The 25,354-nt window shown below is 46.2% G+C and overlaps 3 protein-coding genes across 10 annotated transcripts in view; 1 reads left to right on the forward strand and 2 right to left on the reverse strand.

The window, feature by feature from the left end:
- The window catches only part of LOC118308749 (NACHT, LRR and PYD domains-containing protein 12-like), a 988,189-nt gene that overhangs the window by 872,010 nt on the left and 90,825 nt on the right, over positions 1-25,354 (reverse strand). The gene's annotated exons all lie outside the window — the stretch shown is intronic.
- tasora (transcription activation suppressor a) overlaps positions 1-25,354 on the forward strand; it is a 26,548-nt gene continuing 1,194 nt past the window's right edge. Inside the window, exons 1-27 of one of the 5 annotated variants that reach the window (XR_004793318.2) lie at positions 5-436; positions 3,978-4,123; positions 4,712-4,804; positions 5,091-5,163; positions 5,882-5,973; positions 6,280-6,411; positions 6,544-6,653; positions 7,092-7,123; positions 7,310-7,415; positions 8,214-8,317; positions 8,426-8,529; positions 8,742-8,814; positions 9,073-9,147; positions 9,331-9,527; positions 10,373-10,690; positions 11,291-11,609; positions 12,277-12,410; positions 12,777-12,942; positions 13,070-13,531; positions 14,265-15,631; positions 16,231-16,353; positions 16,535-16,694; positions 16,862-16,970; positions 17,509-17,687; positions 17,786-17,935; positions 20,479-21,301; positions 21,836-22,457. Coding sequence is in view for 4 of the 5 variants with exons in the window: in XM_035630038.2 (XP_035485931.2) it covers positions 172-436; positions 3,978-4,123; positions 4,712-4,804; positions 5,091-5,163; positions 5,882-5,973; positions 6,280-6,411; positions 6,544-6,653; positions 7,092-7,123; positions 7,310-7,415; positions 8,214-8,317; positions 8,426-8,529; positions 8,742-8,814; positions 9,073-9,147; positions 9,331-9,527; positions 10,373-10,690; positions 11,291-11,609; positions 12,277-12,410; positions 12,777-12,942; positions 13,070-13,531; positions 14,265-15,631; positions 16,231-16,353; positions 16,535-16,694; positions 16,862-16,970; positions 17,509-17,687; positions 17,786-17,935; positions 20,479-21,301; positions 21,836-22,352 (6,429 nt within the window). In the remaining variant the exon portion in view is untranslated. Of the gene's footprint in view, positions 437-3,977; positions 4,124-4,711; positions 4,805-5,090; positions 5,164-5,881; positions 5,974-6,279; positions 6,412-6,543; positions 6,654-7,091; positions 7,124-7,309; positions 7,416-8,213; positions 8,318-8,425; positions 8,530-8,741; positions 8,815-9,072; positions 9,148-9,330; positions 9,528-10,372; positions 10,691-11,290; positions 11,610-12,276; positions 12,411-12,776; positions 12,943-13,069; positions 13,532-14,264; positions 15,632-16,230; positions 16,354-16,534; positions 16,695-16,861; positions 16,971-17,508; positions 17,688-17,785; positions 17,936-20,478; positions 21,302-21,835; positions 22,595-25,354 lie in introns of those variants that run through there. The other 4 variants (XM_035630038.2, XM_035630039.2, XM_035630041.2 and 1 more) reach the window with 4 other exon arrangements.
- The window catches only part of ccdc66 (coiled-coil domain containing 66), an 11,776-nt gene continuing 10,074 nt past the window's right edge, over positions 23,653-25,354 (reverse strand). For all 3 annotated transcript variants that reach the window (XM_035630129.2, XM_035630128.2, XM_035630130.2), the window contains 2 exons: positions 25,144-25,268; positions 23,653-24,472 (listed from right to left, as the gene is read on the reverse strand). In XM_035630129.2, coding sequence (XP_035486022.2) covers positions 24,425-24,472; positions 25,144-25,268 — 173 coding nt within the window. In that variant the 3' untranslated portion in view covers positions 23,653-24,424. The remainder of the gene's footprint in view (positions 24,473-25,143; positions 25,269-25,354) is intronic.

A 25,354-nucleotide genomic window follows, 5' to 3' on the forward strand; every position in this document is an offset into this window, starting at 1 on the left:
GGCCGCAGTTTAAATCTCAGCGAAGAAGAACTCCGCTCTCAGATAAACATGGTGGTGTGTTGGTTCGAGTCCCCGCTGCGCCGCCGCCCCGCGGCTCTACCCGAGACACAGTGACGGAGCGACGGGCAGCGACGAGAGACACGCGTCTGCTTTGCTGGACGATCCCCCGCGATGGACGACGACGGCCCGTCTCGGAGGGAGGCGGTCCGTCCGAGGAGGCTCTCCGCGGCGGCGGAGTGTGGAGCTAACGCTAGCCCGCAAGATGGCGAGGCGACCGCGGCGCAGCCTCCGAGAGACACTCGCGGCGGTGCGGAGAGACCACCGAGCGGCGGCGGCGGCTGGATCGCGGAGAGGCGCAACTCGCTGGTGCACCAGAGGCACATGCCGATGGAGCCCAAGAAGTTCCACATACCGAGGAAGACGAAGGAGAAGAGAGGTGAGGCGGCGATTCGGACAAATCACAGGACCGTGACCGAGAGTGACACCTCTTCATTGCACATTATGCTTCACTGTTAGCCATTTGTTATCTGTGTTCGTATTTGCATTCTGCGCCTCAGTCGTCAACCGGTCTGTGGCAAAGTTGCCCTAGTAACAGAAGACATCCATTATCGGACAGCTAAGCATCCATTATCGGCCGCCGGTCCTTCTCCTGCCATGTTTTGGGCTGTGAGAGCCCAAAACATTCCCCGCATCCACCCACGTGTATCTCGCATCATTTAACTCCAGATACGTGTGTATTATAAAGCACTAAAGCTCAAGTAGGAGCCACGAAACCCCCGTCTGAGGACGCTAGCTAGCAGCTAGCGAGTTAGCGCGCAACGGCGCCGTTAAATCGGCCGTGGAGCGTCTGTGCGCGCATGTTGGTGTGACCTGTCCCCGCCTGAAGCTCGACTCGACTCCGTCGTCGTGTTGACATCGCAGAGTCTTCCTCTGTGGCACGAGGTGTTTGTTTACATCGTCGCGTTGCGTTCCCCCCCTTCGACCTGTGTGGAGGAGTCCGACCGACGCGGATGCGTTTCTTGGGGGCCGATGCCGATATAGACCGCAACCGGAAGTGATTTTTTTTCTTCTTCTTCTTCTTCATGTTCTCTATTGACACTTTTTGATTATTAGCCATGACTTTGTTCGCGGCTGCATTTTCATTATCGACACATCTATCCGTTTTTCTGGTCCATAAAATGGTGAAAAAATGTAAGTCGCTTAGGACCAAAGCAAAACAAATGCAATGTGATGTTGACTATTTCTTTCAGGATCCAACAGATGCATTCATTATTAGAGTTCCATTGCTCATTTGTAGGTGTGGGGGGTCACCCTGTTGCTGGTAAATCTAGGTCAATTTGAAACTATAAAATAATTCAATGGGAGGCAACATGAGGTGATGCGAGTCCAGCTAGACTCCCGCTTCCTGTAATAATCAAGTCGTAAAGACACCAGGGAAACGCCAGACGGATGTGACACTGATAGTAAATCCTTTCTCACTTCCGGAGTGCTGATTGGAGGAATGTTGAGAGGACGGGAGGGACACGGGCTGAGAGACATCCGCGACCAGCTCGTCGTCAGCACGCAGACAGATGGAAATGGAAACCAAGTTCTGGTTGGACGTAAAGATAAAACCGATGTGAATCGCCAGGAGGAAAGTCCTTGTCTCGTTACGCGTGTGGCGGCACTATGGTAGTTTTTTTGGGGCACTGGAAAAAGTCTTGAGTCGTACAATAGTAACCCCTCTTTGCGTCGGTCTGTGTAGCCATAATAAACATGTTCATGTCCATCTGTCATTACATGACACTGTCCAAACAGACATGCCACCAACTTCCACCCAGGGTTTAGACGGAATATAGTTTTCATTATCGATTAATATGTTGATCATTTTTGCGATTTAGTTGTTTCGTCCATAAGTAGGTGAAAAATGGCCATCGTGTTTCCCAAACCTCCAAGGTGATCTTTTGTTTTGTCCACACGCACCAAAGATATTCAGTTCACTGTCACAGAGGAGCAGAGAAACCAGAAGATATTCACATTTAAGAATCTGAGATCAGAGAAATTTCTCATCTTTTTCACTACTTGAACCGATTAATGGATTATCAAAACAGTTTCAGATTAATTTAGTAGTCGATTAAGCGATTAACTGTTGCAGCTCTAATGTCGTAACCATCCAAGGTAGACGTAGCACGCGCTGCGAGGTTGTGAAACGATTGGCATATGCACACGTAGAAGCCACTAGTCCGTATGAAATCAACCTTGTTTCAGGAAAAACGTGTTTCATTCGCGTCGCCATCGAGAAATACGACATTGCCCACAATCCTAAAGTGTCGTCTCTGTTGGTTGGTGGAGCTCGCTGTTACCATGGAAACGCTTACATACCCCCGAACGTCATGTCGGCTAGTGATCCTGCGTCCCTCGTATCTCGGGGCGACTCCACAGCAAAAGTCACCAAAACAGAAAGTCCCCGCTTATCACCGCGAGCCACGCCCACTTGATGTGCCAGCGGTGTCGGTCACATATTGATAGATTATGTCATCATCCAGGTAACGTTTTGATCTGGGTCGGAAATTGAATTGCCAGTAATATGTTTGTGAATGAGTGACAGATTTGGCCCAGCTCCCGCCGCAAATCAATTTCTCTGTTCTCGGTGCACGATTTTATCCTACACGTTGATCATTTGTCGAAGTCCTGTCGCGGGTGGATGTGGTTGCACCTTTCTCGGGTGTTTGAGGCTCCAGCTGAGCCCATGTTCTCTCCACGCTGAAGGAAGCAGCTGCTGCAGCGGGTTCATTCAGTCTCCTGAGATTCTGGCACTTTAGGCACCAAAAGAAAAAGTCACTTGTCTTGTTTTAATTGGGGCCAACTGCTATCTTTTGTTTTTTTCTTCACCAGCTGCTAAAACCTTTTGATGGGGTGTGGCTCACGTGAAAGCTGCTGCTGAATATGATATTTTTTATATATATATATATATATATATATATATATATATATATATATATATATATATATATATATTTGTTTTTGGTGTCTGATTTGTCATAAACAACTTCAAGGTCAGGCTAATGGGTCTTTATTAGTTCCGCAGACCACTGGGCATGAAGATGGAAAGCTGTAGCTTTTTTTCCAGAGTAGTGTCAGAAAAATATGTATTATAACTAGCTGAAAAAAAAACATGCTGATCTTAGAGAGAACAGCCTGCACTTGTATCTTGTGTACAGACGTGATCTTTGTGTTTCCTGTTGTCTACTATGAAGGCAGAAGCACCTCAGGCAACGCATGACCCTGCAATGTGACTCAGGCAACGCATGACCCTGCAATGTGACTCAGGCAACGCATGACCCTGCAATGTGACTCAGGCAACGCATGACCCTGCAATGTGACTCGGACAACGCATGACCCTGCAATGTGACTGTCTATATAGACAACTGTTGTTTGTGTGACTTTATGTGTAATCAAGTACCACCCAGATATACGTTGTAAAGGGAAACCGCCCATCATGCTTAAATACTTGCCTACAAACCGCATTCAACTTTCTGTGTTCGTTTTTTCAGCAGATTATGCCAACAGTGGTCAGCTTAGTGTCGTGACACAAATTTTACGTATTAAGTGGCTAAAAAATACATTTGGCAAAATAGTGTTGGGCAAAAAGTAAGTTTGTCTACGCTGCTGGTGGGAAGTCCTTCATTTTTCCCGTTGTTTCTGAAATGGATCTGCAATTTCTTAATCTCCCCCCAAAAATGACTGCAGATAATAATCGTATAGTTGTCATTTATCTTTGAGGGACCCTGGAACAGCTTGCAGTAACACCCCCCCTCAAAATAAGGAATGCTCAGGCCATCCTCGATTCTCATCGAATGTGGAAAGAGACGCGAATACATTTCCATTTTCCCACTACGCCGTCACATTTGGCCGTAATGCTCAGAATTCCACGAAGTTTGTTTCGTTGTTGTTTTTTTGACCCGTAGTGTCTCGCTTTTTCTTCTCCCCCCTCCCAGCTCTCTTCCAGTATGTCTCCACTGAGTCGAGGGAGTTCGAGGACATGGTGACCAGCCTGACCTCCAGTTACTTCGACGCCGGCTCTGCTGGCTGCTTCACCTACAGCAAACCTCGCCAGGTCCACAGCGAGCTACAGGAGAAGGAGGTGAGGCCAGGAGGGAAAGTCACTGCTATTTCAACATGTCGATGTTGCTGTTGATAAGGGAAATGCCATCCTTATAAAATAAAAAAAATCTTAATTACTTAGAGTCCGACCGATATGGACTTTTGGGGGCTAAATGTCAATATTGGATATCGATTTTAGGGAGGACAAGATTCCTGGTACCGATACATTGGCCTATATATATTTTTAAAATCTGTCCCAAGATGTCGTTATCAAACCTTAATGACAAAGAAATGTAATTGAGGTTTGATATTTCAGTTTAACCATAAACTTTATCATAAATCACTATAAATTGAGAATTTCTTTTTTAAAATACAACCAAATAAATAGAACTTGAGTTGATATTGAAAAAATAATTTTATCTTAAGTAAGATGTAAATACAAATGCACATTTAAAGGCTCATATCAGTTGGCTGATAATATCAGTTGGCAGACATTAGCCTTTCACAGACATATTGGTATATTGACATATCGGTCGAGCTCCACTGTTAATGTAGGAAGGAACTTGGACGTGAGTCTTCTGCTCGTATGGTTCATGGGTGAATTAATGCTGCGTGTGCTGTGTTTCAGTTTGTGGAGAAGAGGAGGGAGATGAAGGTGGACGGTCGAGCAGATAAGGAGCTGGAGGAGAGTTACTGTTTCCTGTTGGCCGACGCCGACAAGGTAAGATTTATTTACGCCGAGTTGTTCCGCTAATTTCCGTCTAACGAAAAAGAGAAATGAGCACCACACAGGAAGTAAATGAGCAGTAGAATTTTTTTTTTTTTTTTAGGAATTTATCCTTGAGCCTTGAGTCATTTTTTCACTGGTCGACCTATTTGAACCTATTTTCTACCTAAAGGTATTTCTTTTTCACGGGAGAAAAAGACAAAGAACTGCATTTGTAAAGATGTTGTATTAATATGTAATATATCCTTTGTTTCTTGTGTTAATCACTTGTCTGTTGTAGCTGCCCCTGCTCTGTGAGAACGGGCTTTGTGTGGGTCAGAGCTGGATGACAGTGCTGGGAAACCCCAGTAAAGGTGAGAGCGGGCAGATGTAGCCTTAAACAATATCACAAAAATCAATGTTTTTAACCTGTTCAATCTATTTATTGTTCACTCTTTTTATGCCCGCTGAACAGGGTTGAGTATCGTTATGGTTTTTTTCTTCCGATACTAGTGCCAGAAAAACAGCACATAGCGATTATCGGTCGACGATAAGAACGGATTTTTTTTAACTGCTAGGGCAAATCTTAACTTTGATTTAACATGTTGACTGTTAAAATACAAACCAACCCAACATCAATAATTTAACACTAAATCGTTTCAGTGGTAGATACAGTAAAATACACTGCGGCTGACGTTGCCATGGCGTCACGCGAACAGTCAAACGCGGAGCATCATCCACTGTCTCCGCCTCCCAAGTCTCACCATTCAACTTGACGGGCGAGCGACTGTCCGGCGGTGTTGAGCAGTCGCGAACTGTTCTGTTCACTCCATCATATCGGAGTGCGTCGTTTTTACATGCGTGAATTTTGAGACTAAAGAAATGACAGACCTGTAAGCAGGGCAACTGTTTCACGAAACAGCTCCTGGCAGCAAAATCTGTGTTGTGATTCCGTCCGGTGCGTAATTCCGTTACCCAACTCGACTGCTGAACGAAGAGGGCACAAAGTCAGTGTTTGGTGCAACGTGAATTTCCTGCAATCTTAATTTTTCTCTTCTTATTTTGTGCGTGTGTGCGCACGTCTGTCTCTAGGAGTGTATCTGTCTCGGTACTCGGACCTGCTCCAGATCAACACATTCACCCCAGGAGCCACGGGGGAGATCATCATCTACAAAGTGATGAAGGTAAATCCGCTGGCATGGCGGTCGTCATCGTCATCGTCACTCTGTCAGCGCACCTGAGAGGTTGAGGCAGGGAAAAGTGATGTGACCAAAGACGTATTTTAATGGATTGATTAGTGTGTATGTAAAAAAAAAACAAAAAACTATTTGGCGGCACCAGATCAAACTGTGAGTTCCACCTGCTGGTCGTGGAGCTTCCAGGGATGATAACTTGCACAAGTGTGCAGTAAATTACAGAATGGAATCACGCAGTTGTACTTGGTGATGATAAATGATAATAACCAGTTGTCTCTATTTTTTTGCTTCCAGGGGAAAGTGAAGAGCATCTACGAAAACATGAAGAACCTTCTGGACCCAACACCTCGCTTCGACAGCCACATCTTCAAGAACGCCAGCAAAGTCACGTCGCTCACCTCCTACCGCGCCTTCGAGTTCACGCAGGTAAACAACAGGGCCAGGAACAGTCCTGCAGAAAGAGTTGTTGTTGTCAGTCTCTGTGTTTCATGTTGGGATCAAGGTGCACGACAGAAACATGGCTTCTAACCCCGATCGTATCCTCCTTGTTTATTTCAGCAATACTTCTATGAGTATCTGTTCGACGAATTGCGGCAGCGGCCTCGCCAGGTTTGTCCGTACGCCGTCGTCTCCTTCCAGTTTAAAGGAAAGGACACGCCACTTCTTAGGTATGGAGATATGGAATATTAAAAAGATAATAGAATAATTAGAGGGACGATTCCGTAATCGCCAAAACAAGCTAACGCGGAGAACTGTAGAATTCCCCTAACAGAAATCTGAATTGTAGAATTCCTTCTCAATAAACGTAGCAAAACAGCTGTCCGTTCATTTTTGTATGAAAATCTTAAAAAAAAAAAGTATATATATGTTACATTGCGTTTTGTTCCGTGTGATAATGCAGACATTTGAGGAAAAAAAAGTGCAAACAAACAAATGCAAGTTCAGAAATCTGGATTTTTATGATATGCTTTGTAGTAAACAGCCGGCAGTCGTGTAAGATATTAGAGGAATTGTTGCAAATAGACAGATAAGAGTTACGTTAATTTTGATCTCAGCACTAAATTTGTGAGTTGACAGTCGCTCTCTCCGCTGTGTCCGGTGAACAGATTGAACAGTCAGCCTGTGGAGGCGAGTAAAGGTGAGCACTGGACCCCGTTTTCCAATTTTCCAGAATTTAAAGAAGATTGGTCGCACTTCTTAATCTTTTTCCTGTCTTGCCCCTGAACCTGACAACTCTCTCTCTCTCTCTCTCTCTCTCTCTCTCTCTCTCTCTCCCTCTCTCTCTCTCTCTCTCTCTCTCTCTCTCTCTCTCTCTCTCTCTCAGAGCGAGCTCAGTTCACAGTGTGGAGCGGAGATCTAGTGAACGGCGACCGGGTTCTCTTCCAGATCTCCCTTCGCTCCTTCTTTCCTCCCTTCCTGCCCCAGGGACTGTGAGTACTGTTTGTTTCATGGATGAAATGAAATGAAATGAAACACACGCACACATTCACTCACAAGCACACATATAACGCAAGGCTCATTAATAGGGCACTAAAAATGAAAACACTCAGAAACCAGGGACCCAGGGAAATGCTGCCTCGCCTATTTGTAATGAGGAAACACTAGAGGCCGACACCCCTGGCTTTTATTCATTAGAGAGAAAAAAGGAGAGCCCGACCGATAAGGATTTTTGAGGGCCGAGTACAAGATTCCCAATACCGATACTTTGGCCGATATTTATATATATATATATATATATATATATATATATATATATTTTATATCTGTCAATGATTCCTATGATGTCGTTATCAAACCTTTATGACAAAGAAATGTAATTGAGGCTTGATATTTACAAATAAATATAAATTGAAAGTACAAATACAACCAAATACATAGAACTTATAACAAACATTTATTTTGTATAAAATGCAAAACACAAATGTACATTTTAAAGGCTCATATCCGTTGGCCGATAATATCGGTCGGGCTCTTTTAAAATACCGTCCGACACCGACGCGTTTCTGAAAAGCTGATATCGGCCAACCAATATATCGGTGGGGCTCTAGAAAAAAACGTCTAATGATGAGCTCTGTCTTCTCCTCTGGGAAATCCCTCCCAACAGGATGAGTGTTAAAGTGTCCCAATTCTCAAAAAGGCAGGTGTTTTGAAAATCCGTCTTACTGACAGGATTGTTTTTTCTTCTACATTTCAGCCTCCTGTAAAATGATTTTATGTGTCTCCTTCAGACCGGAGAAGTTGAAAATTGGTTGTGTGATGAGGCTGGACCAGGCGACCAGGCTCCTCCCCTCCGGCCTGTTCTCCTACCACCTCTACGACAGCAGCAAAGAAGGTGAAGTCAAATGATCAAATTAGACCTTCCCACGTCAGATTGTATGTTACACACCGGTCCATTGCCATAAGACTAAATGATTTTGTTTCCTTGTTTATCCGTGCGTAGTCGTGGAGGACGGGCATTTCTGCAGACTCCTGGAGGTGATCGACAGAAGTCGGTCAACGACCAACGTGACCAAACTGCTGCAGGAGCTGGAGATGAAGAGAGTGGTGGGTTGTTTATTCTTGCTTCAGAGAATAGGTGCATGCTGGACACTTCCCTTTGTCTTGTGCAAGTCTGGACTCGTCCGCTGACTCATACTCAACATCTTTACTCAATTATTGTTACATTATGGCCTCAGCTCTTGAGAGTGAGCGTATGATTTCTAAGAGTAAATTCTTGCTTAGCTGTCTAAGTTGTTGTCTGTTCTCCCTCCGCACAGGTTCTGGTGATTCCACTTCCAGACAGAGGATTTCTCTTTCTCCTCTCCAGTGTTCAGATGGCCTCGCCCAGCGGTATGTCATGGCACAAAATGGTGTAATGGTTAAAAATGTAGTGGATAATCTCCGATGAGCCTTGTGGTTATTGAAAAATAATGTGTAATAATGAGGTTAAATTATCTATTATTATATTTGAAAAGTTGTTAGTCCTTTTACAGAAACATAAAATAGGAAGAAAATAGATTTACTGTAAGTTATTAACTGGAATTCAAAGTACGAATGGAGACAATATATCTTCTTCCATCAGACAAAGATGTTTTTTGTTTTTCCCAGAGCGAGACGTGAGCTGGAAGCGTTGTCTTCAGGGCTTGTTTGTCTTCCCCGAGACCAGAGATGTGGCCAAGTCCAGTGAGTAACACTGTCATCTACAAATTGATCTATTAGCTGCAGAGTTGATGACAATCATAGATTAGTGCAGCTTTAACAAACAGAAAGGAATCAACCGTGGAGACTAAAACTCAAAGAACTACAAACTTAAGCTTTGACTTGAAAAGTATCACCATGATTTTGTTTTCCTACTTCCTCCCGTAGCATCGAGTTGCGCCCCTTCTCCGTACGATGCCTCCGAGTCGTCGACGTCCGGTGCCACGCTGATGCCACATCTCAACCGGTTCATCCCGGCGCTGCATCACTCCCTCGTCAAAGCCCGCGCCAACTCCCCCCCCGAGCTGTCTGCCAGCGTGGAGCGCCAGGCGAGGGAATACCTCATCGGTCTGAAGGAGGGCAAGGTACAAATCCACAATCTAGCCCCAGTATGCTTTGGATTATAAACTCTGTAATGCTGCTTTGAGCCCACAGATGGTGCATGGCTGTGGTCGCTCATGCTAAACCCCAAAAAGTCTTAAATTTGGTTACTAGTGGGGTCATTTTCATTATCGATTAATCTGTCTATTATATTCTCGATTAATCAGATTAGTTGGTCCATAAAATGTCGTAAAAATTGTGAAAAATGTCAAGTGTGTTTCCCAAAAACCCCAAGATGTTTTGTTTTGTCCACACACCAAAGATATTTCGTTTACTGTCACAGAGGAGCAAAGAAACCAGGAAATACTCACATTTAAGAAGCTGAAATCACCAGAATTTTGACTTTTTATTCATAAAAAAAATACTTGAACTGATTAATCAATTATCAAAATAGTTGTCGATTAATTTAGTAGTCGATTACTAATCAATTAACTGTTGCAGCTCTAGACCACATTCACATGGACAGCAAATTTTAGATATCAACCAGATTAAGACGAGAGTCGGAATAAGACACATTTTCTGATCTCCATAACTTGAATAACGCATCGTTATCAATACTCACAATTAGCAATAATTGGATTAAGACAGGTATGGCAGACTATACTCTGTGACACGTAACCGGGGAACATGACTGGAATATTTTATTAGCAACTCATTTATTCAGAATAAAGTTAATAGTGGAATTATTGGTGTCCATGTAAACAGAGTCACAGATTGTAAGCCTCCAAATAACATGCAATTTCCCAGAGACAGTTTATTTTAAGAAGCATTGAATAAGAACAACAGTTAGAACATGGAACGAATGCATCTGTCGCTCTGTGCTCTCCAGTTGCGGCAGTACCCCATGGGGGAGTACGACTCCAACCAAGATGAGCAGGAAAAGCAGTTTGCCGTTCCCAAGCACCACCAGGTGAACATGGACTTCTACCTGCACTCCTACCTGTACAACCCGGCCATCTACCTGCTGTCAATGGCCCGGGCCAGGCAGGTGGTGGAGGCGCACTGTGGCCCCGAGGAGCCGCAGCAGCAGCAGCAGCAGCAGCAGCAGCAGGCGAGGCCACGGAAGAGCTGCGCAGGGGGCCCGAGACAGTCGACGGGGAAGAAGGTGACGGGCAACTCCAGAGATGGACAGACCAACTCTGAGAAGGTAAGATAAGAAAACATAACGGTGTGGACAAAGGTCACTTCTTGACCAATTTGTATGTTGTAAAGATTACGACGGAGTGTTAGGGCCACATTGAGAGAGAAAAAAATGGAGACTTTGAGAATGAAATCGTAAATTTATGAGAATAAAGTCAAAATATTACGAGAATAAAGTTGTTCTATTACACGGGGGAAAAGTCATAATATTAAAGAAATAGACTCTTCGTTTTACGAAAATAAAGTCGAAATATTTTGAGAATAAAGTGTAATATAAAGTAGTAATATTACGAGAATAAAGTGAAAATATTATGAAAATTAAAGTCGTAATATTATGACGGCAAAGTCAAAATTTTACGTAGAAAACTGTTGCCAGGTCTCACTCCTGTTCCCGTAATGTAATATTACATAAAATAGAAAAATTTCACGTAAAATTACGACATTATTCTCAAAGAATCACTTTTATTATTCCCCCCTCAATGTGGCCCTAAAACTCTGTTGTAAAAAGACGATGATTTAGAAAATACTGTATTAGTTTGTCACGTTGGCTTTTTCAGGCCTAGTGACTGACCGGGAAACCGCTTTTTTTTTCTCCTTTGCCGCTCAGATGCAGCAGCTCATAGACCTGGTGTTGACCTGCAAGAGGAACGCGGAAAACGAGGTGAGGAGGGAGGAAGGACGAGACGGAGGGCCGAAGGCGCCGGGCAGGAAGAGGAGGATGGAGCAGCAGACGGCGGCGAGGGCGCTGAAATTCCTGAAGGCAACGCAGGAACCGGGAAACAACGACAAGATTCCAGTCGAGGGAAGTCTAGCGCCCGAGTCTCCGGATTCTCTCACATCTGCGATCGGCTCAGTGGGTCTGAGAGACGTTCATCTGAGGGAAGACGGATCTGAGCTCGCTTCCAAACTCCTCAAGCTGCTCACAGGTGAGTGGATAGTGAGGTTTTTTTCGGTTCCATGACATAACAGTGACTTATATAATACCCCACATGAAAAGCTTCAACTTTTCATTCATGTGCTCTTTTTGTTCAGCCAATATTTGCAAAATAGTCCATTCTTTTCAGGGAGCAGTTCCATCCTGTTTTTGTTGGTCACAAAATACTTAAAGGAGCTCATAAGAGACTAGAGCTGCAACAGTTAATCGATTAATCCACTACTAAATGAATCGCCAACTATTTTGATAATCGATTAATCGGTTCAAGTAGTTTTTATGAAAAAGAAAATTAATTCTCGGATTTCATCTTCTTAAATGTGAATATTTTCTTGTGTCTTTGCTCCTCCGTGACAGTGAACTAAATATCTTTAGTGTGTGGACAAAACAAAACATCATCTTGGGGGTTTTGGGAAACACGATGGACATTGTTCACAATTTTACGGACCAAAAAATGTATCGATTAATCGAGAAAGTAATCGACAGATTAATCGATTATGGAAAAATCGTGAGTTGCAGCCCTATAGGAGACAATGAATTACTTTGTTTTACGGTGATGCTAACAGCATTTTTTTTTTTTTTTTAATTCTAAGAAAGAAAAAAAAAAGTTAAAATGTACTATGTTCTCTTAAATGTAATTTTTTTTTGCCCACCTACAAAAGGCCTCAACCAGGCTGCCCGGGGACTCGTTGCTCAGGAGGAGCAGAGGGAATCCTCTCCGTTTGATAGGCTGGCCACCAAGCTGGGCCTGCCCACCAGCTGTGACATTGACCTGAGGAAGCAGGAGGAGTTGGAGGTAAGGGGGGTGGGGGGTAGATATTTGGGTTTTAACCCTTGGATTTGGGTTTTATACTTTAGAAACAAGTCTCGCTTTTCATTTCCTACCTCCTTCATGCCTGTGCTGGTCCATGGTGACGTGATTAATAAACATGCTTGCTCACAAATCACAAAGCTCTTAATCGCCACTGCTCCTTATAAGCACGGGTCGGATGTTTCTGCCTTGTCCGACCGTAGACTCCACCATTGCAACATTCTTTTTTATAAAACTATACTTGGGACAGCTTCCTTCTTATAAACAGATGCACATCCTTCGAAAAAGGGTATGGGTTTAAAGGTGAAGGTTATAATAATAATAAGTGTGTGTGTGTGTGTGTGTGTGTAGGAGCAAGCTGCGGGCAGCGTCAGTAGTTTGGAGGGATTCAGTCCCAGCTCCCATGGCGGGGAGATGAATCACCACAAAGGAGGAGGAGGGCTGCGGAGGGGGGCCGGAGGATACGAAGAGGAGGAGGAAGAGTGGCCGATCCCGTGGGTCCTCATCCCCATAACAGGTCAGTCGGTCTGGATCTACTTCAAAACAAAGAATGTAGTGGTCATTAGAATTATCATTATCATAGACATTATAATGTTTTGCACTGACGGTTATGAAAGTTCAAACGCCACAACTCTTGTCTGCAGGTCTGTGTTCGGAGAGGTACGCTCAGGGAGACAGAAACATCCCTCAGGACCCTCGCTTTCAGCACCTCTCCGTGGCAACGGGCGTCGCAGCGGCAACCGAGCCTCCCAGGTCGAGCCCCGCCCTGTCTCCCGGGCCGAGCCCTCCTCCCTCCCCCTTCCGGTGCCCGTCCCGCGAGCCGAGCCCTCCTCCCTCCCCCTCTCAGTGCCCGTCACCTGACCCCAGCCCTCCTCTCTCCCCCTCCCAGTGCCCGTCTCCAGAGCCCAGTCCTCCACCCTCTCCCTCTCCGTCTCCGCAGCCCAGTTCTCCTGCTCCGTGCGCCGCCCCTCTGCTCGGCCTCTCTCCCTCCCCGCCCCCGGCCCTGTGCCGGTCCCCAGAGCCTATGGAGCTCAACCCGCTTAATGAGGCCGACCTTGGTGCTAACGAGGACGGTTTAGCCCCCACAGCCTCCAGGGAGTTTACAGGTAACCTCCGCCAACTGGAGTTTGTTTTCGACTTGGTGCATCTGCTCAAATTTTAGATCTTAAAGCCGCTCACAGTTTTTACTTAGGTTTTTCTCATTCTGATAAAGATTCAGTTTCTGACTTGAAAATGGGATCAAATTTCAGTTCCTGTCGCATTGTTGTACAAAAACCTGAATTTACCATTCATTAATTTACTCCATTGACGTTTCATAAAATCCTTATACCTAAAGAGTTTTAAGCCTCGAACCAAGCCAGTAAAATACGAGAGGAATCTTTACCATAAAACTGTTTATTTCAACAAAAAAAATAATTGGAAAACGGTGAGAAAGGGCAAAGGTACAAGACTGTGTATGTAAGTATTATAACAGCAAAGGAGACGACATGAAGTTAGTAGTGTAGTAAGCGTTTCCATCCAATCAGAGACGTCGATGTAACACTTCGGGGATTGTGGGTAGTGTAGTATTTCTCAATGGCATCGCGAATAAAACATGTTTGTCATAAAACAAGGTTGACTTCATACAGACTTGTAGCTTCTACATGTGCATATACCATCGCTTCACAACCAAGTAGCTCGTGGTTGGTTGACATTGGATGGTTACAACATTATGGCTAATATTTTCTCTTCTGGAACCTCACCGTTGCACTCTATTTTCTGCTTTTGACCACTGGCTGTAGACGTCTTTTCACTTAACGCATTAATGAAGTTTGGGCTTAATGTCTTTTTGCTCCTCAGTCCAAACGATGCCAAAGCCGTCACACAACGCTGTGTCCTGTTCCCCTGCAGGAACGTCCAAGGATAGACGAGAGGGCGAAGAGCCATCCGTGTTTCCATCCATCCGGCCGTGCATTCCTCCAGCTCCAGAGGAGAGGAGGACGAGCCCGTCGCCTCCACTCTCTGCGCAAGCGAAGGAGTATTCGGAGGGGGAGGTGATGGAGGTTGACGCCGTGCTTGTAGTGGAGGAAAAAGAAAGTCAGCCAGCTGAGAAACTACAATTACAAAAGGAAGAAGAAGAGGCTACAGAGGGAAAACGAGATGATGAGGAGGAGGAGGTGGTAGATATGATACACGAGGCGGCAAGTGAAAGGAAACAAAAGGGAGACGTGAAGGAAGCGGTAGGCGTCTCTTTGTTGGCGCCGCCGCCGCCGCGTCCTTTCAGAGACATCGACAGCATCGTGGACAAACATCTAGGCAACTTCTCCTCTGAGATACAGCTCTTCCTGCAGGAGAAGAGCATCAACTACAGCTTCCCACAGTCCCCGCACTCTACTTCAGACACGGTCGCACCCCGACACGCAATCCCACGCACCCTGACCTCTCAGTTTTCACAGTACGTGTCTTACTACAACCGCTGCCCCCCCGTCCAGGACTATGTGAGCTCTCTACAGGACAGCATCAGCGGCATGTTGACAGAGTTTCGCGACGGCAGGCAGAGCCGGGCCGGTACCGAGAAGTCGTTGGCTAGCAGTGTAAGCGCTTTTGTCGCCAGCATCCGAGCTGATGCTACCACTACTTCGGACAGTCAAACACCTGCGCTCTCCAGAGGAGGTGAAGTGTGGCAGGCAGCAGTTAACACCAGACAGTTTCCCGATGCAACGATCGACAGGAATTCCCCGGCTTCTGGTGTCACTTTACCTCTCCCTACCTCTGCTGCCCGTTCCGTTTACAAGGCTGCACACGGCACCGACCTTCATCCTCCTCCGAACAATTTGCCACAGTCACACTGCAGTCGCAATGTAGAGATCAAAAGAACAGCGGCTCACGATGTCGCACAATCACAAGAAGACAGCTTTACCAAGGCCGTACATTGTGCGACTGACGCAGAAGGTGGGGTTCGTCTCGCAGGGTCGAACTCTGCCTCGACTCCCCCGGGATCCGGCGGCGTCTCTAAGCCCACGGCGGAACCTTCGCACCCGCCTGAGCTGGTCTCCAGCTCGGCGCCCGTATCCGCCCCCGCCACGGCCCTCAGCTCCTTGATCAGCCAGATGCAGCCGGAGGTGTTCAACAGTCTGGTGAAGATCATCAGAGACGTGAAAAAAAACTCCCTGCAGTTCTACCTCCACAGCACCGAGCCGGGGGACCAGGTCTATGACGAGGTCAAGGTAACGCCATGGGCACTGCTACCCTACACTTCATAGATTAATTAACTTGACGGATTGAGGGTCCGTCCCATTCCCCCTCTTGTCCCTTCCCCTTATCCCGACCCCTTGTACCTTCCCCTTGTACCTTCCCCTTGTCCCTACCCCTTGTACCTACCCCTTGACCCTACCCCTTGTACCTACCCCTTGACCCTAACCCTTAGTTCTTCCACGCCACCTAAAGTGAACATCTGACCACCCTGGGTTTGACGGGCTGTTCGAAGTCGTTTGTAGGGGCAGATAACCCAGATTTCAAATGAAATGGGACCCCTAACCCTACGTGGTAATGCGCAAAACCGATGGGTAGTGCTAAGGGGTAGGCTAAAGAGGTAGGGCCCAGGGGTAGGGCCCAGAGGGGGTAATGGGACGAACCCGTTTATTCAGAAAATTGAAGTGAAAATTATGAAATAATGAGATTTATACAGAAGTAAAACAGAATGTATTGAAACCCTGGAATGTAATGGCAACCGTTTATCTAGCTTTGCTTTCATCACGTAGTTTGTTTGTGGATTCACTATATCTTTGTAACACATATAGTGTTTGTGTGTATTCTTATGATGTAGAAGCACCTGTTGAAGCAGGGTAATGTGGAGCGGACTCCCGTGGCCTTTCTGAACCACGGAAACTCTGACAACCGACTGCTGGTCATCATCAAGAACAAGGACTTAGCAGGACACGTACACAAGGTCGGTAAACGTGTTCTGCTCCTTGACCGGGGCAGTAAACAAAGTTTCCTTATAAATAGAAGTCTCATTTCATCTAAAGGGCCACCTGCAAAATGTATAAACCACGCCGTCGTGACTTCCTCCACGGGGGTTCCTCGTAGTCATGGGGTTTGTTTTCGTTTCGTGTTGGTGCACACATCAGATCCCCAACCTGGTTTCCCTGAAGCGCCGCCCCTCTGTCGTGTTTGTGGGAATCGATTCGCTGGGCGACATCAGGAACAACAGCTACAACGAGCTCTTTGTGTCCGGAGGCTGCGTCATCCCCGACGAGTCCATCCTCAGTCCAGACTTCATCACTCGCGGTAGGTCAGGGATCGAACTCCCGTAGCAGGATCCAACTAAGCCTGTTTTTCAGGTGATACTGATCATAAAATATTGTGATAGAGGTGGATCAATATATACTTTTTTTGTGAATCATTGGTGGTGGATTTTGCTGTCTCCTGTTGATTAACGCGATGTTGACCCGCAGGTCGACTGACTGAGCTGCTGATGTTCCTGGAACAACATAGCTCCCAGGACAGCGTCTGGAAGTGGAAGGTTCACTGCAAAACCCACAAGAAATTGAAAGAACAAGCCAGGTACTGACTCCGTGTCGACACTAGGAGGCGCTGCTGTTCTCTATAACAACAGACAGAAGAATAACTGAATAGATTCACAGCCACACTCATGTTATTTCTTGAAACGTTCGCGTTATTTTATTAAACCTTTTGACGTTACTTTGTGAAAGTTTTACGTTAATTCATTACATTTTAACGTTATTTCGTTAAAACTTTTGACGTTACTTCGTGAAACTTTCTCTTTACTTCGTGAAACTTTCAGGTTATAACATGAAAACGTATTACTATCACATGACCCGTCATGTTTGATAATGAGTGGATAGTCCTTAACTGAGGATATGGCTCACTTACACAATTTTAAAGTGTGTGTGTGTGTGTGTGTGTGTGTGTGTGTGTGTGTGTGTGTGTGTGTGTGTGTGTGTGTGTGTGTGTGTGTGTGTGTGTGTGTGTGTGTGTGTGTGTGTGTGTGTGTGTGTGTGTGTGTGTGTGTGTGTGTGTGTGTGTGTGTGTGTGTGTGTGTGTGTGTGTGTGCGCGCGCGCGCGCTCTCGTGCGTGTCAGGTTCAGGAGAGACGCAGCCGATATATTGGACGTACTCTCAGCCTATCAGAAGCGGCAGATCGTTGAGTTCCTGCCGTATCACCGCTGCGACATGGTGAACCACATATCGCCCGACGTGGACTGTCTCATCGAGCTCCAGGCCCGGTACACGCAGTACCGACAAACCATCTTCCTGACCGGCGAGTACCGGCACGAAACTCTCCACACCAGTCACTCGGTCGACCGCCTGAAGCGTAACGACTTATCTTAACGCCCTCGGTTTCTTTTTTTCACTCAGAGCGTTGCATCGAGAAGCTCCCTGCCTACCTCAGCGCCGGCATCATCGTGACGGGCATCGATGAACTATTGCACTACTTCACCAGACTGGTCGGTTTCTACGACAACAAGGACAAGCAACCGGCCCAGGACGCTGTGCTGCCGACCGAAGGTCAGTTGTGGCCGATTTCGTTTAAATTCCACGTGCATAGACAGTTCATATACATACACACGAATACACCCAGGAGTTCCTCCACCAAAGGCGAGAATACACGGGATAAAAACAGTAAATATGATAAGTACAATCAATCAATGAATAAGTGAACCTGTAGTCGTAAACATTTGAGTTACAAGTGCAAGAAGAGTTTAGTAGGACGGCAGAAAATGGAAAAAAAGAATTGCTTTTAGCCTTTTATTTATTTAATTATAAAAATCATAATAAAGGATGTCAGAAAAACATATAAACTATTGGCTTTAAATCACTTGAGCTACAATCCAAACTTTATCTTCTCCCTAAGAAAAACCCTAAAAACCTTCTCTACGAAAATGTTAATAAATATTTCGCTGCCCGCTCGCTCGTCAATGAAAGCATCAAGAAGTGTCCAGACTGATTCTCCAGATCAAATTAAGCTACAAATAATTCTCACATCCTTGGGACATTAATCGAGTCTTTACAACCGTTTCTTCTCCTTTGCCCAACTTCTCACTGTATCTCCGAATCGTGACGGTTATGGTTTAGAATTTTACAAAAAATGTTCTCACAAAAAAAGCTTCTTCACGTCTCTACTGAATTCCACTAGACAAGGTTTTCTTCCACCCGCTCTTATCTGGGTCAACCATCTCTCTTTGTTAAAGAAAAACCCCCCACACACTTTGCAGGTTGCTGCGACGCTCTAACTGGGTAAATAAGAGCTTTATTTCTCTGCCTCAGGCCTTTTGCTCTGCAGAAGCAGGTTCCCTCGGGGCCAATAAAGGTTTCCTTCATTCATTCAAATGGACTTTTGTTGCGATACTTCCTGTCTGACGTATCGCAGCTCAGGATAGAAGAGTGGCCGAACAAAAGAGGCATGTTGGTGCTCTGAAAAAACAGACGATGGGTTTGGGGAAGTGGGAGTTCCAGTCGTGATCCTCGTGTGGATCCTCTGAGCATTTCTTCATGTTGCTTGACACCAGTAGATTTATCGTTGTTGCTGCTCTGGGTTTGGTTGTCCAGTCACAAGAGCCCTGAACTGGTAGACGTAGAGTGGGGATCACTTGGGAGTGTACTCACCACACAACCATCAATGTGCCTGCGGAGATGTTCATGTCGGTCACTGGCATCCGGAGGAATCGGGAGCAACTGGACTTGGTCGAGTCAAGATGTTTGCTCATTAACAATAAAACCAGCCGAGGGGCTTGACTGTGTGTTTGACATTGAATGGAAATCCATTATCCAATAATCAATTATTCATATCAACCTTACTGTTGAAAACCAGGAAAAACCAGAGGTCCAGCAGTTGGTAGCGGCGTCAGTCTGGACCGACAGAGCGACTCTCCCGTCCCTCGAGCTGTGTCAGTACACGGATTAAAACAAGTATCAAGATCAATGCAGCACAACCAGAAAAAAAGAAAAGAAATCCTCTTTTAATCCACGAAGTTGTCGAGCTCCGGTCCAGACCCACCTGTCAGCTTCTACTGTCATTCTGCTTCCTGTCCCTCTGTCGCCTCCTTCTCCTCTGCGCTCGAGCCCGGCCGGTACATCGACCGATATTAGACTTTCACCGGCCTATCGGTATCAGCGCTTATGTTTACAGATATTCAATCTTTTGTTGTACAGAATAAAACAATGCAGAAAGAAAATCTGCATTTATTTTGTATACATATGTATATATGTATCTATATATATATATATATATGTATGTGTGTATATATATATGTGTATGTGTGTGTATATATATATGTGTATATATATATCGGCCGGTGTATCGGAAATCTTGTACTCCCTAATATTGATTTCGGCATTGGCCCCCAAAAATCCATATCTTCTCTCCTCTCCTTCTTCCACCTCTTCTCTCCTTCTACCTTCTCTCCTCTCCTTCTTCCACCTCTCCTCTCCTTCTTCCACCTTCTCTCCTCTCCTTCTTCCACCTCTCCTCTCCTTCTTCCACCTTCTCTCCTCTCCTTCTTCCATCTCTCCTCTCCTTCTTCCACCTTCTCTCCTTCTTCCACCTTCTCTCCTCTCCTTCTTCCATCTCTCCTCTCCTTCTTCCACCTTCTCTCCTTCTTCCACCTTCTCTCCTCTCCTTCTTCCATCTCTCCTCTCCTTCTACCTTCTCTCCTCTCCTTCTTCCATCTCTCCTCTCCTTCTTCCACCTTCTCTCCTCTCCTTCTTCCACCTCTTCTCTCCTTCTACCTTCTCTCCTCTCCTTCTTCCACCTCTCCTCTCCTTCTTCCACCTTCTCTCCTCTCCTTCTTCCATCTCTCCTCTCCTTCTTCCACCTTCTCTCCTTCTTCCACCTTCTCTCCTCTCCTTCTTCCATCTCTCCTCTCCTTCTACCTTCTCTCCTCTCCTTCTTCCACCTCTCCTCTCCTTCTACCTTCTCTCCTCTCCTTCTTCCATCTCTCCTCTCCTTCTTCCACCTTCTCTCCTTCTTCCACCTCTCCTCTCCTTCTACCTTTTTTCCCATTGTGCCACTGCGTCTCTGTGCTTCTCTGACTCCTCTGCTCTGTCCTCAGGTGTCGGCAGGCAGCTGAGTCACTGCGACTCTGTGTCAGCCTCCGAACGCTCTCCCTCTATCTTCCCTGAGCCCGTCCATCCCCTCTCCTCCGGCGAGCTCCCGCCGCAACACCTCCATCTCCGGCCGCCCGGCTCGGGCCGCCTCTCCGACCAGCTGGTCCCGGACGCGTCCTTCAAGGACGGCGCGCCGCCGCACTCGGACACGGACTTCGAGGTTCTCCGACAGGCCATCTCGCAGCTGCGGACCGAGCGCCAGGCGCAGCTGCAGCAGCTACAGCAGCAGTTGGAGTCGCAGAAGGAGTTGAGCACCAACCACCAGCAGAAGAGCGTTGTCTCCAATGCGGTTCGCAGAGGTCACGGACGCACCACTCCGCCTCCCGTCGGTCAGGGAGGCCCCGCCCAGTCGGTCCAGCTCACCCCCGGCAGGAAGGCGGTAGTCGCCACTCTGGAGCAGATTCACTCGACCATGAAGCTGGAGCTGGCTCAGGGGCAACGGAGGCGGGGCCGAGTGGAGCCTCCTGTGGAGGAACAGAGGATGGGAAGAAGTCCCGGTGGAGGGCGAGGTGAAAGAGAGCCGGGGGGCGGTGCTGCGGCGAGAGCGGCGGCGGGCCTTCTGGGAATACACAGTAAAAGCGACACATCTACCTCGTTGTCCAATCACAGCACAGTCGCAGTCATACGACCGAGTGACCGGACAGACTCGACCGGTGCAGAGAGAGAGAAAGCAGATCAGCGAGGTGAACCCGCGTTTCCCGAGGCAGCTAAACCCGGTGCAGCCCCCTGCAGCGCCTCCTACTGTCCAGTAGAGGGCGACAGATCAAGGTTGGTGAATACAACAGTCTGGTTTGTCCACAGTTCAAAGGGGCCGTGAGCGATGTCGTTCTTCTGACCGCACTGGTCGGGGCTCGAACCTGCAGCCTCGGGTTACGGGAGACGGACGCGCTAACCACGAAGCCACAAGCCCCGAGTCGTAGCGTCTGTCGCGCTGTGTGATCCCGAATCGATTAATCCTGCACTGCCCCGTTTTCTGTTTGCCACTTTGGGGACGGAGGTTCATCCTGGGTGGGCAGTTGGTTCAGTGGGTGGTGGGTTGCGACCCGCAATGTCAAGACCACGCCGCTGGTTGTGTGGTCCAACACCTACTGCCGAGTCCTAACAGTTGAAGATTTGAATTAACCTGTGCAGGATTATTGATTAGTAAATTCTCGAGGAGGCAGACAATTGAATTAACGAAACAAACATAAATGTATTTTTTTCTTTTTCTCTATTCTTAACATTGCTATAATCTCATTCTTAGAATATTAGAATATGACACCTATTTCTTTTTTGTTTTTCATTGTGTTTTTCTCTTTGCAGACAAACGCAGTCGGGCCAGGACTGGTCGACGCGAGGAGAGGGGGCGCTACCGGGGAACGGCACAGCCGGTGGCACCGTGGTAACCAGAAGTGAAACCACGGTAACGCGTCAGGAGGACAACAACAACAACAACAACAACAACCTTGCTCCTTCCCGACTACAACAACACATCCCGGAACCCCGGCAGCATCTGCAGCTCCCCCCGAGTCTGTCACACCCACCACACCCACCACACCAGCAGTGGAGCTCGGGCCTCCTGCAGCGCCCCCTGTTGCCTCACCACCCCGGCCAGCCTTTCTCCTCGGGCCCCATGTTGAGGCCTCTGGCAGCCATGGGCAGGACGAGGGGCCTCCTGGGGCCCACGCCTGTCTGGCCAGGGGGCCTGAGCCCTGCGGCGGCCGCCGCCATGGTGTGGGGTTTGCCCGGTCCCGGACTGCTGGGCGTGTACCACAACCCTGCGGGTCAGGGCGGCAACAGGTACAGAGGGGGGCAACGAGGAGGGTTCAACCGGATGTGACCGTCCACACGTCACCTGCAGCTCATGTGACTTATAAAAAAAAGTGTAAAGGAAGAAGACGGACGAACTGCCTCACACGTCTTCCACTGGAAACTCTGTGTCTTGTTTGGTTTGTGGCCCAGGGAGCTGTTTGTGTTTAGTTAGTGACGCGAACAGACTGATTTTAACTTAAAAATCATTTTTTATGTTTTTTTTTTACATCAGAGGGGTTTTTTGTATTAAACCTGCCTGCGTAAACCAGAGTCTGCGTTCATGTTTGATCTGTCAACACGATGGAAACACGATCATCGTTCTGTGTCGCGGTCAGACGTCTGAATTTTATTGTACATGAATGTACGTTGGAGGAGTTTTGAATCTCTAGTCTTCAGTAACTGCAAAATTTTATTTTTAATTTTAAAATCTAAATTGCACTGAGCCCCTGACGTCCTGAAGGATGTTTTTCTTTTTATTCTGTCTGCACAAGAGATATATATATATATATATATACATGGTGCAAACAATATTATAACATGATAATAATCAAATGTGTATATATATATATATATATGGGTGCAAGATTAAAACATTATCTTCTGAGACTTTGGAGGCTCCATGAATTTTAATTTTTTATGAATTTACAACATTTAATTAAAGATCTCCTCCTTCTGAAATCAATAATTAACTCTTTGGTCTTCCCAACATTTAATTAAAAACATTTTTAAGTGAGGATTCAACCTCGCTTTCGTAGGCCAGGTCCTCACCGTAGTCAGTCGTTACCTTTCGATTATCCTTGAACTATTTTTTTTTTATTCAAATCCTGAACCAAATATTCTTAAAAGAAACTTTGCTTTGACTCAGTTGAACTTCCGTCACGTTGATCCTAGGTATTTTCAAACCTTCGTCGCTCTACGTGACCACACACGAGAATCTCCCCCATTTCGACCGTCGTTCCCAGTTTGACCTTTAAAACTCCCAAACCGCAGATTTGTTTCTCAGTTTAATTGTACAATCAATAGATTCATAATGGCGTGATCAAGTTTCAGTTCAGACCATGTGGATTTTAAGATCAATTTCTCCTTTCTTGAACTGATTTTTAAAAAAACGTGTTTAGTCGGGCTGCAACTTACAGTTGATTGATTTTCTTCAGTAGTTCTTGAGTCTATGAAATTTGGAATCAACGTCATTCACACGTGATTAGAATGATTTTGATATTTGTACTTATAGACTCAATCAATTGATTGATAATAAAAACAGTTGCCAAATGTAACAAATCAACTGGTGGAAACTCAGGGATTAGAATAAAATCAAAAGCAGTTGTAAGAACCTCTACATATATTTATTACATTTGCAATAAGTTAAAAAAAAAAAATTACACTAATACAATAAAACCACACAAAATAAAACTTCACAGCACAGAAGCATAAAGTGAATCATGGTGCTTCTTGTCCAGCAGGAAGCTGAAGAATCCAAAAAAAGATGGTTCAAAGAAAGAAGTTGACTTCTTTTTCAGAGGAGTGAGACTTCTCGGAGGGAAAAGGTCCAGCGTCGCTCTGACGGAAAGTGCATTTAAAACAAACCAGTGGACGTACACGGTTGCTCACCCAGACTCGATGAGGGTCGTCGTGGAGGGTAAAGTTACTCTGACACATCAGATTAAAAAAAATAAAAATCTGCTGCAGTCTGTTCATTTTCACTTTGGAGTTAAACGTCTCCCCGTTGTGGCACATTGATCGTCAGAGGTTCTGGTTTCATCCAGTGAACCTCGGAAAGAAAACTGTTAATTGTTCTCCATGGCCACGGTGTCGCCTCTCATTTTCCATCCTCAGTTCTCCCCAGATGTCTGCCTCGGCATTGGGACACCACTCATTTCACAAAAAGCATCCTGGGAATTGTCCTCCGTTTGGAGTCTGCGTCCGGAGGCCGAGATGACCTCCGACCCCTCGATCCACACAAAAGAACTGACAGTGGAATGTGATCGGGGGCCAAAGCTGCAAAAGCTCTGAAGTGGAGTCAAATCAGGGGGGGTCAGAGGTCAAAGGCCTTGCGTAGACGAGGGCGACCGGAGCTGCTCATCGTCGTCGTGACGTTTCAGTTCAGGGTTCGGGTCCCGACTCCAGCTCTCTCTGCTTCTGTAGTAAACCCTGTGAACACACACACATTCTTTAGTATTAGAGATTCAAAAATAATAATAATAAACAAATGGCCATGTTGACGACATTTTGGCCGTCAACATGACCGGTCAACATGGCCGGTCCTCGAAATGTCAACTTAAGATAGATAGATAGATAGATAGATATATATATATAGATATCTATATATATATAGATATATATTCAGGGTTCCATTTTCAAAATTCCACATTTTTCCAGACCCAGATTTCTTCTTCTTCTCTGTAGATTTTTCAGACCATAGTTGACATCAGAGTTCTACGGAAGAGTATTATCGCCACGCATTGGAAGAAAAATGAGGGGGGAAGATTTATTAAATTTATTTAACATTTCCAGATTAAAGTTGAGATGTGGAGATTAAAGTCCAAATGTCCCTGAACGTCCGTGTTGTGGTTCCAGTTCAGCTGTCACACGTCCACGTTAACTATCATTAGCAAAGCTACGCTAGCTCCGGTAACTGCTCGAGATTCTTCAACGGTTGTTTGCAGTTGAACGTTATCGTGTCGGGACACGTTGACGTTCACGTGCAAACAACCGTTGTCACCGCATCGTTTCTCCCTGTCAATATCCATCCATCCATCCAACGTCTACCGCTTTATTCATTTAAGGGTGTGTGTGTGTGTGTGTGTGTGTGTGTGTGTTACCTGCCGTAGCTGAGCCAGGCCCCTCAGGACCTCCAGCCGTCGGCATGTGGGTGTTTTGCGCGACCGCTCGTCTGGATGTGAGGGAGCAGCAGCAGGAGGAGACGCTGAGCTCCGAGGAGCCGCGTCTGATGAGGAGAAACTTTACGTTAGGTTTATTTACAGCAACAATCAGGCAAGAGGGCGTCGTCATCGATGAATCGGTTTTAGTTGT

This window comes from Scophthalmus maximus, chromosome 6 (genome assembly GCF_022379125.1).
Source record: "Scophthalmus maximus strain ysfricsl-2021 chromosome 6, ASM2237912v1, whole genome shotgun sequence".
NCBI classification, from domain to species: Eukaryota; Metazoa; Chordata; class Actinopteri; order Pleuronectiformes; family Scophthalmidae; genus Scophthalmus; species Scophthalmus maximus.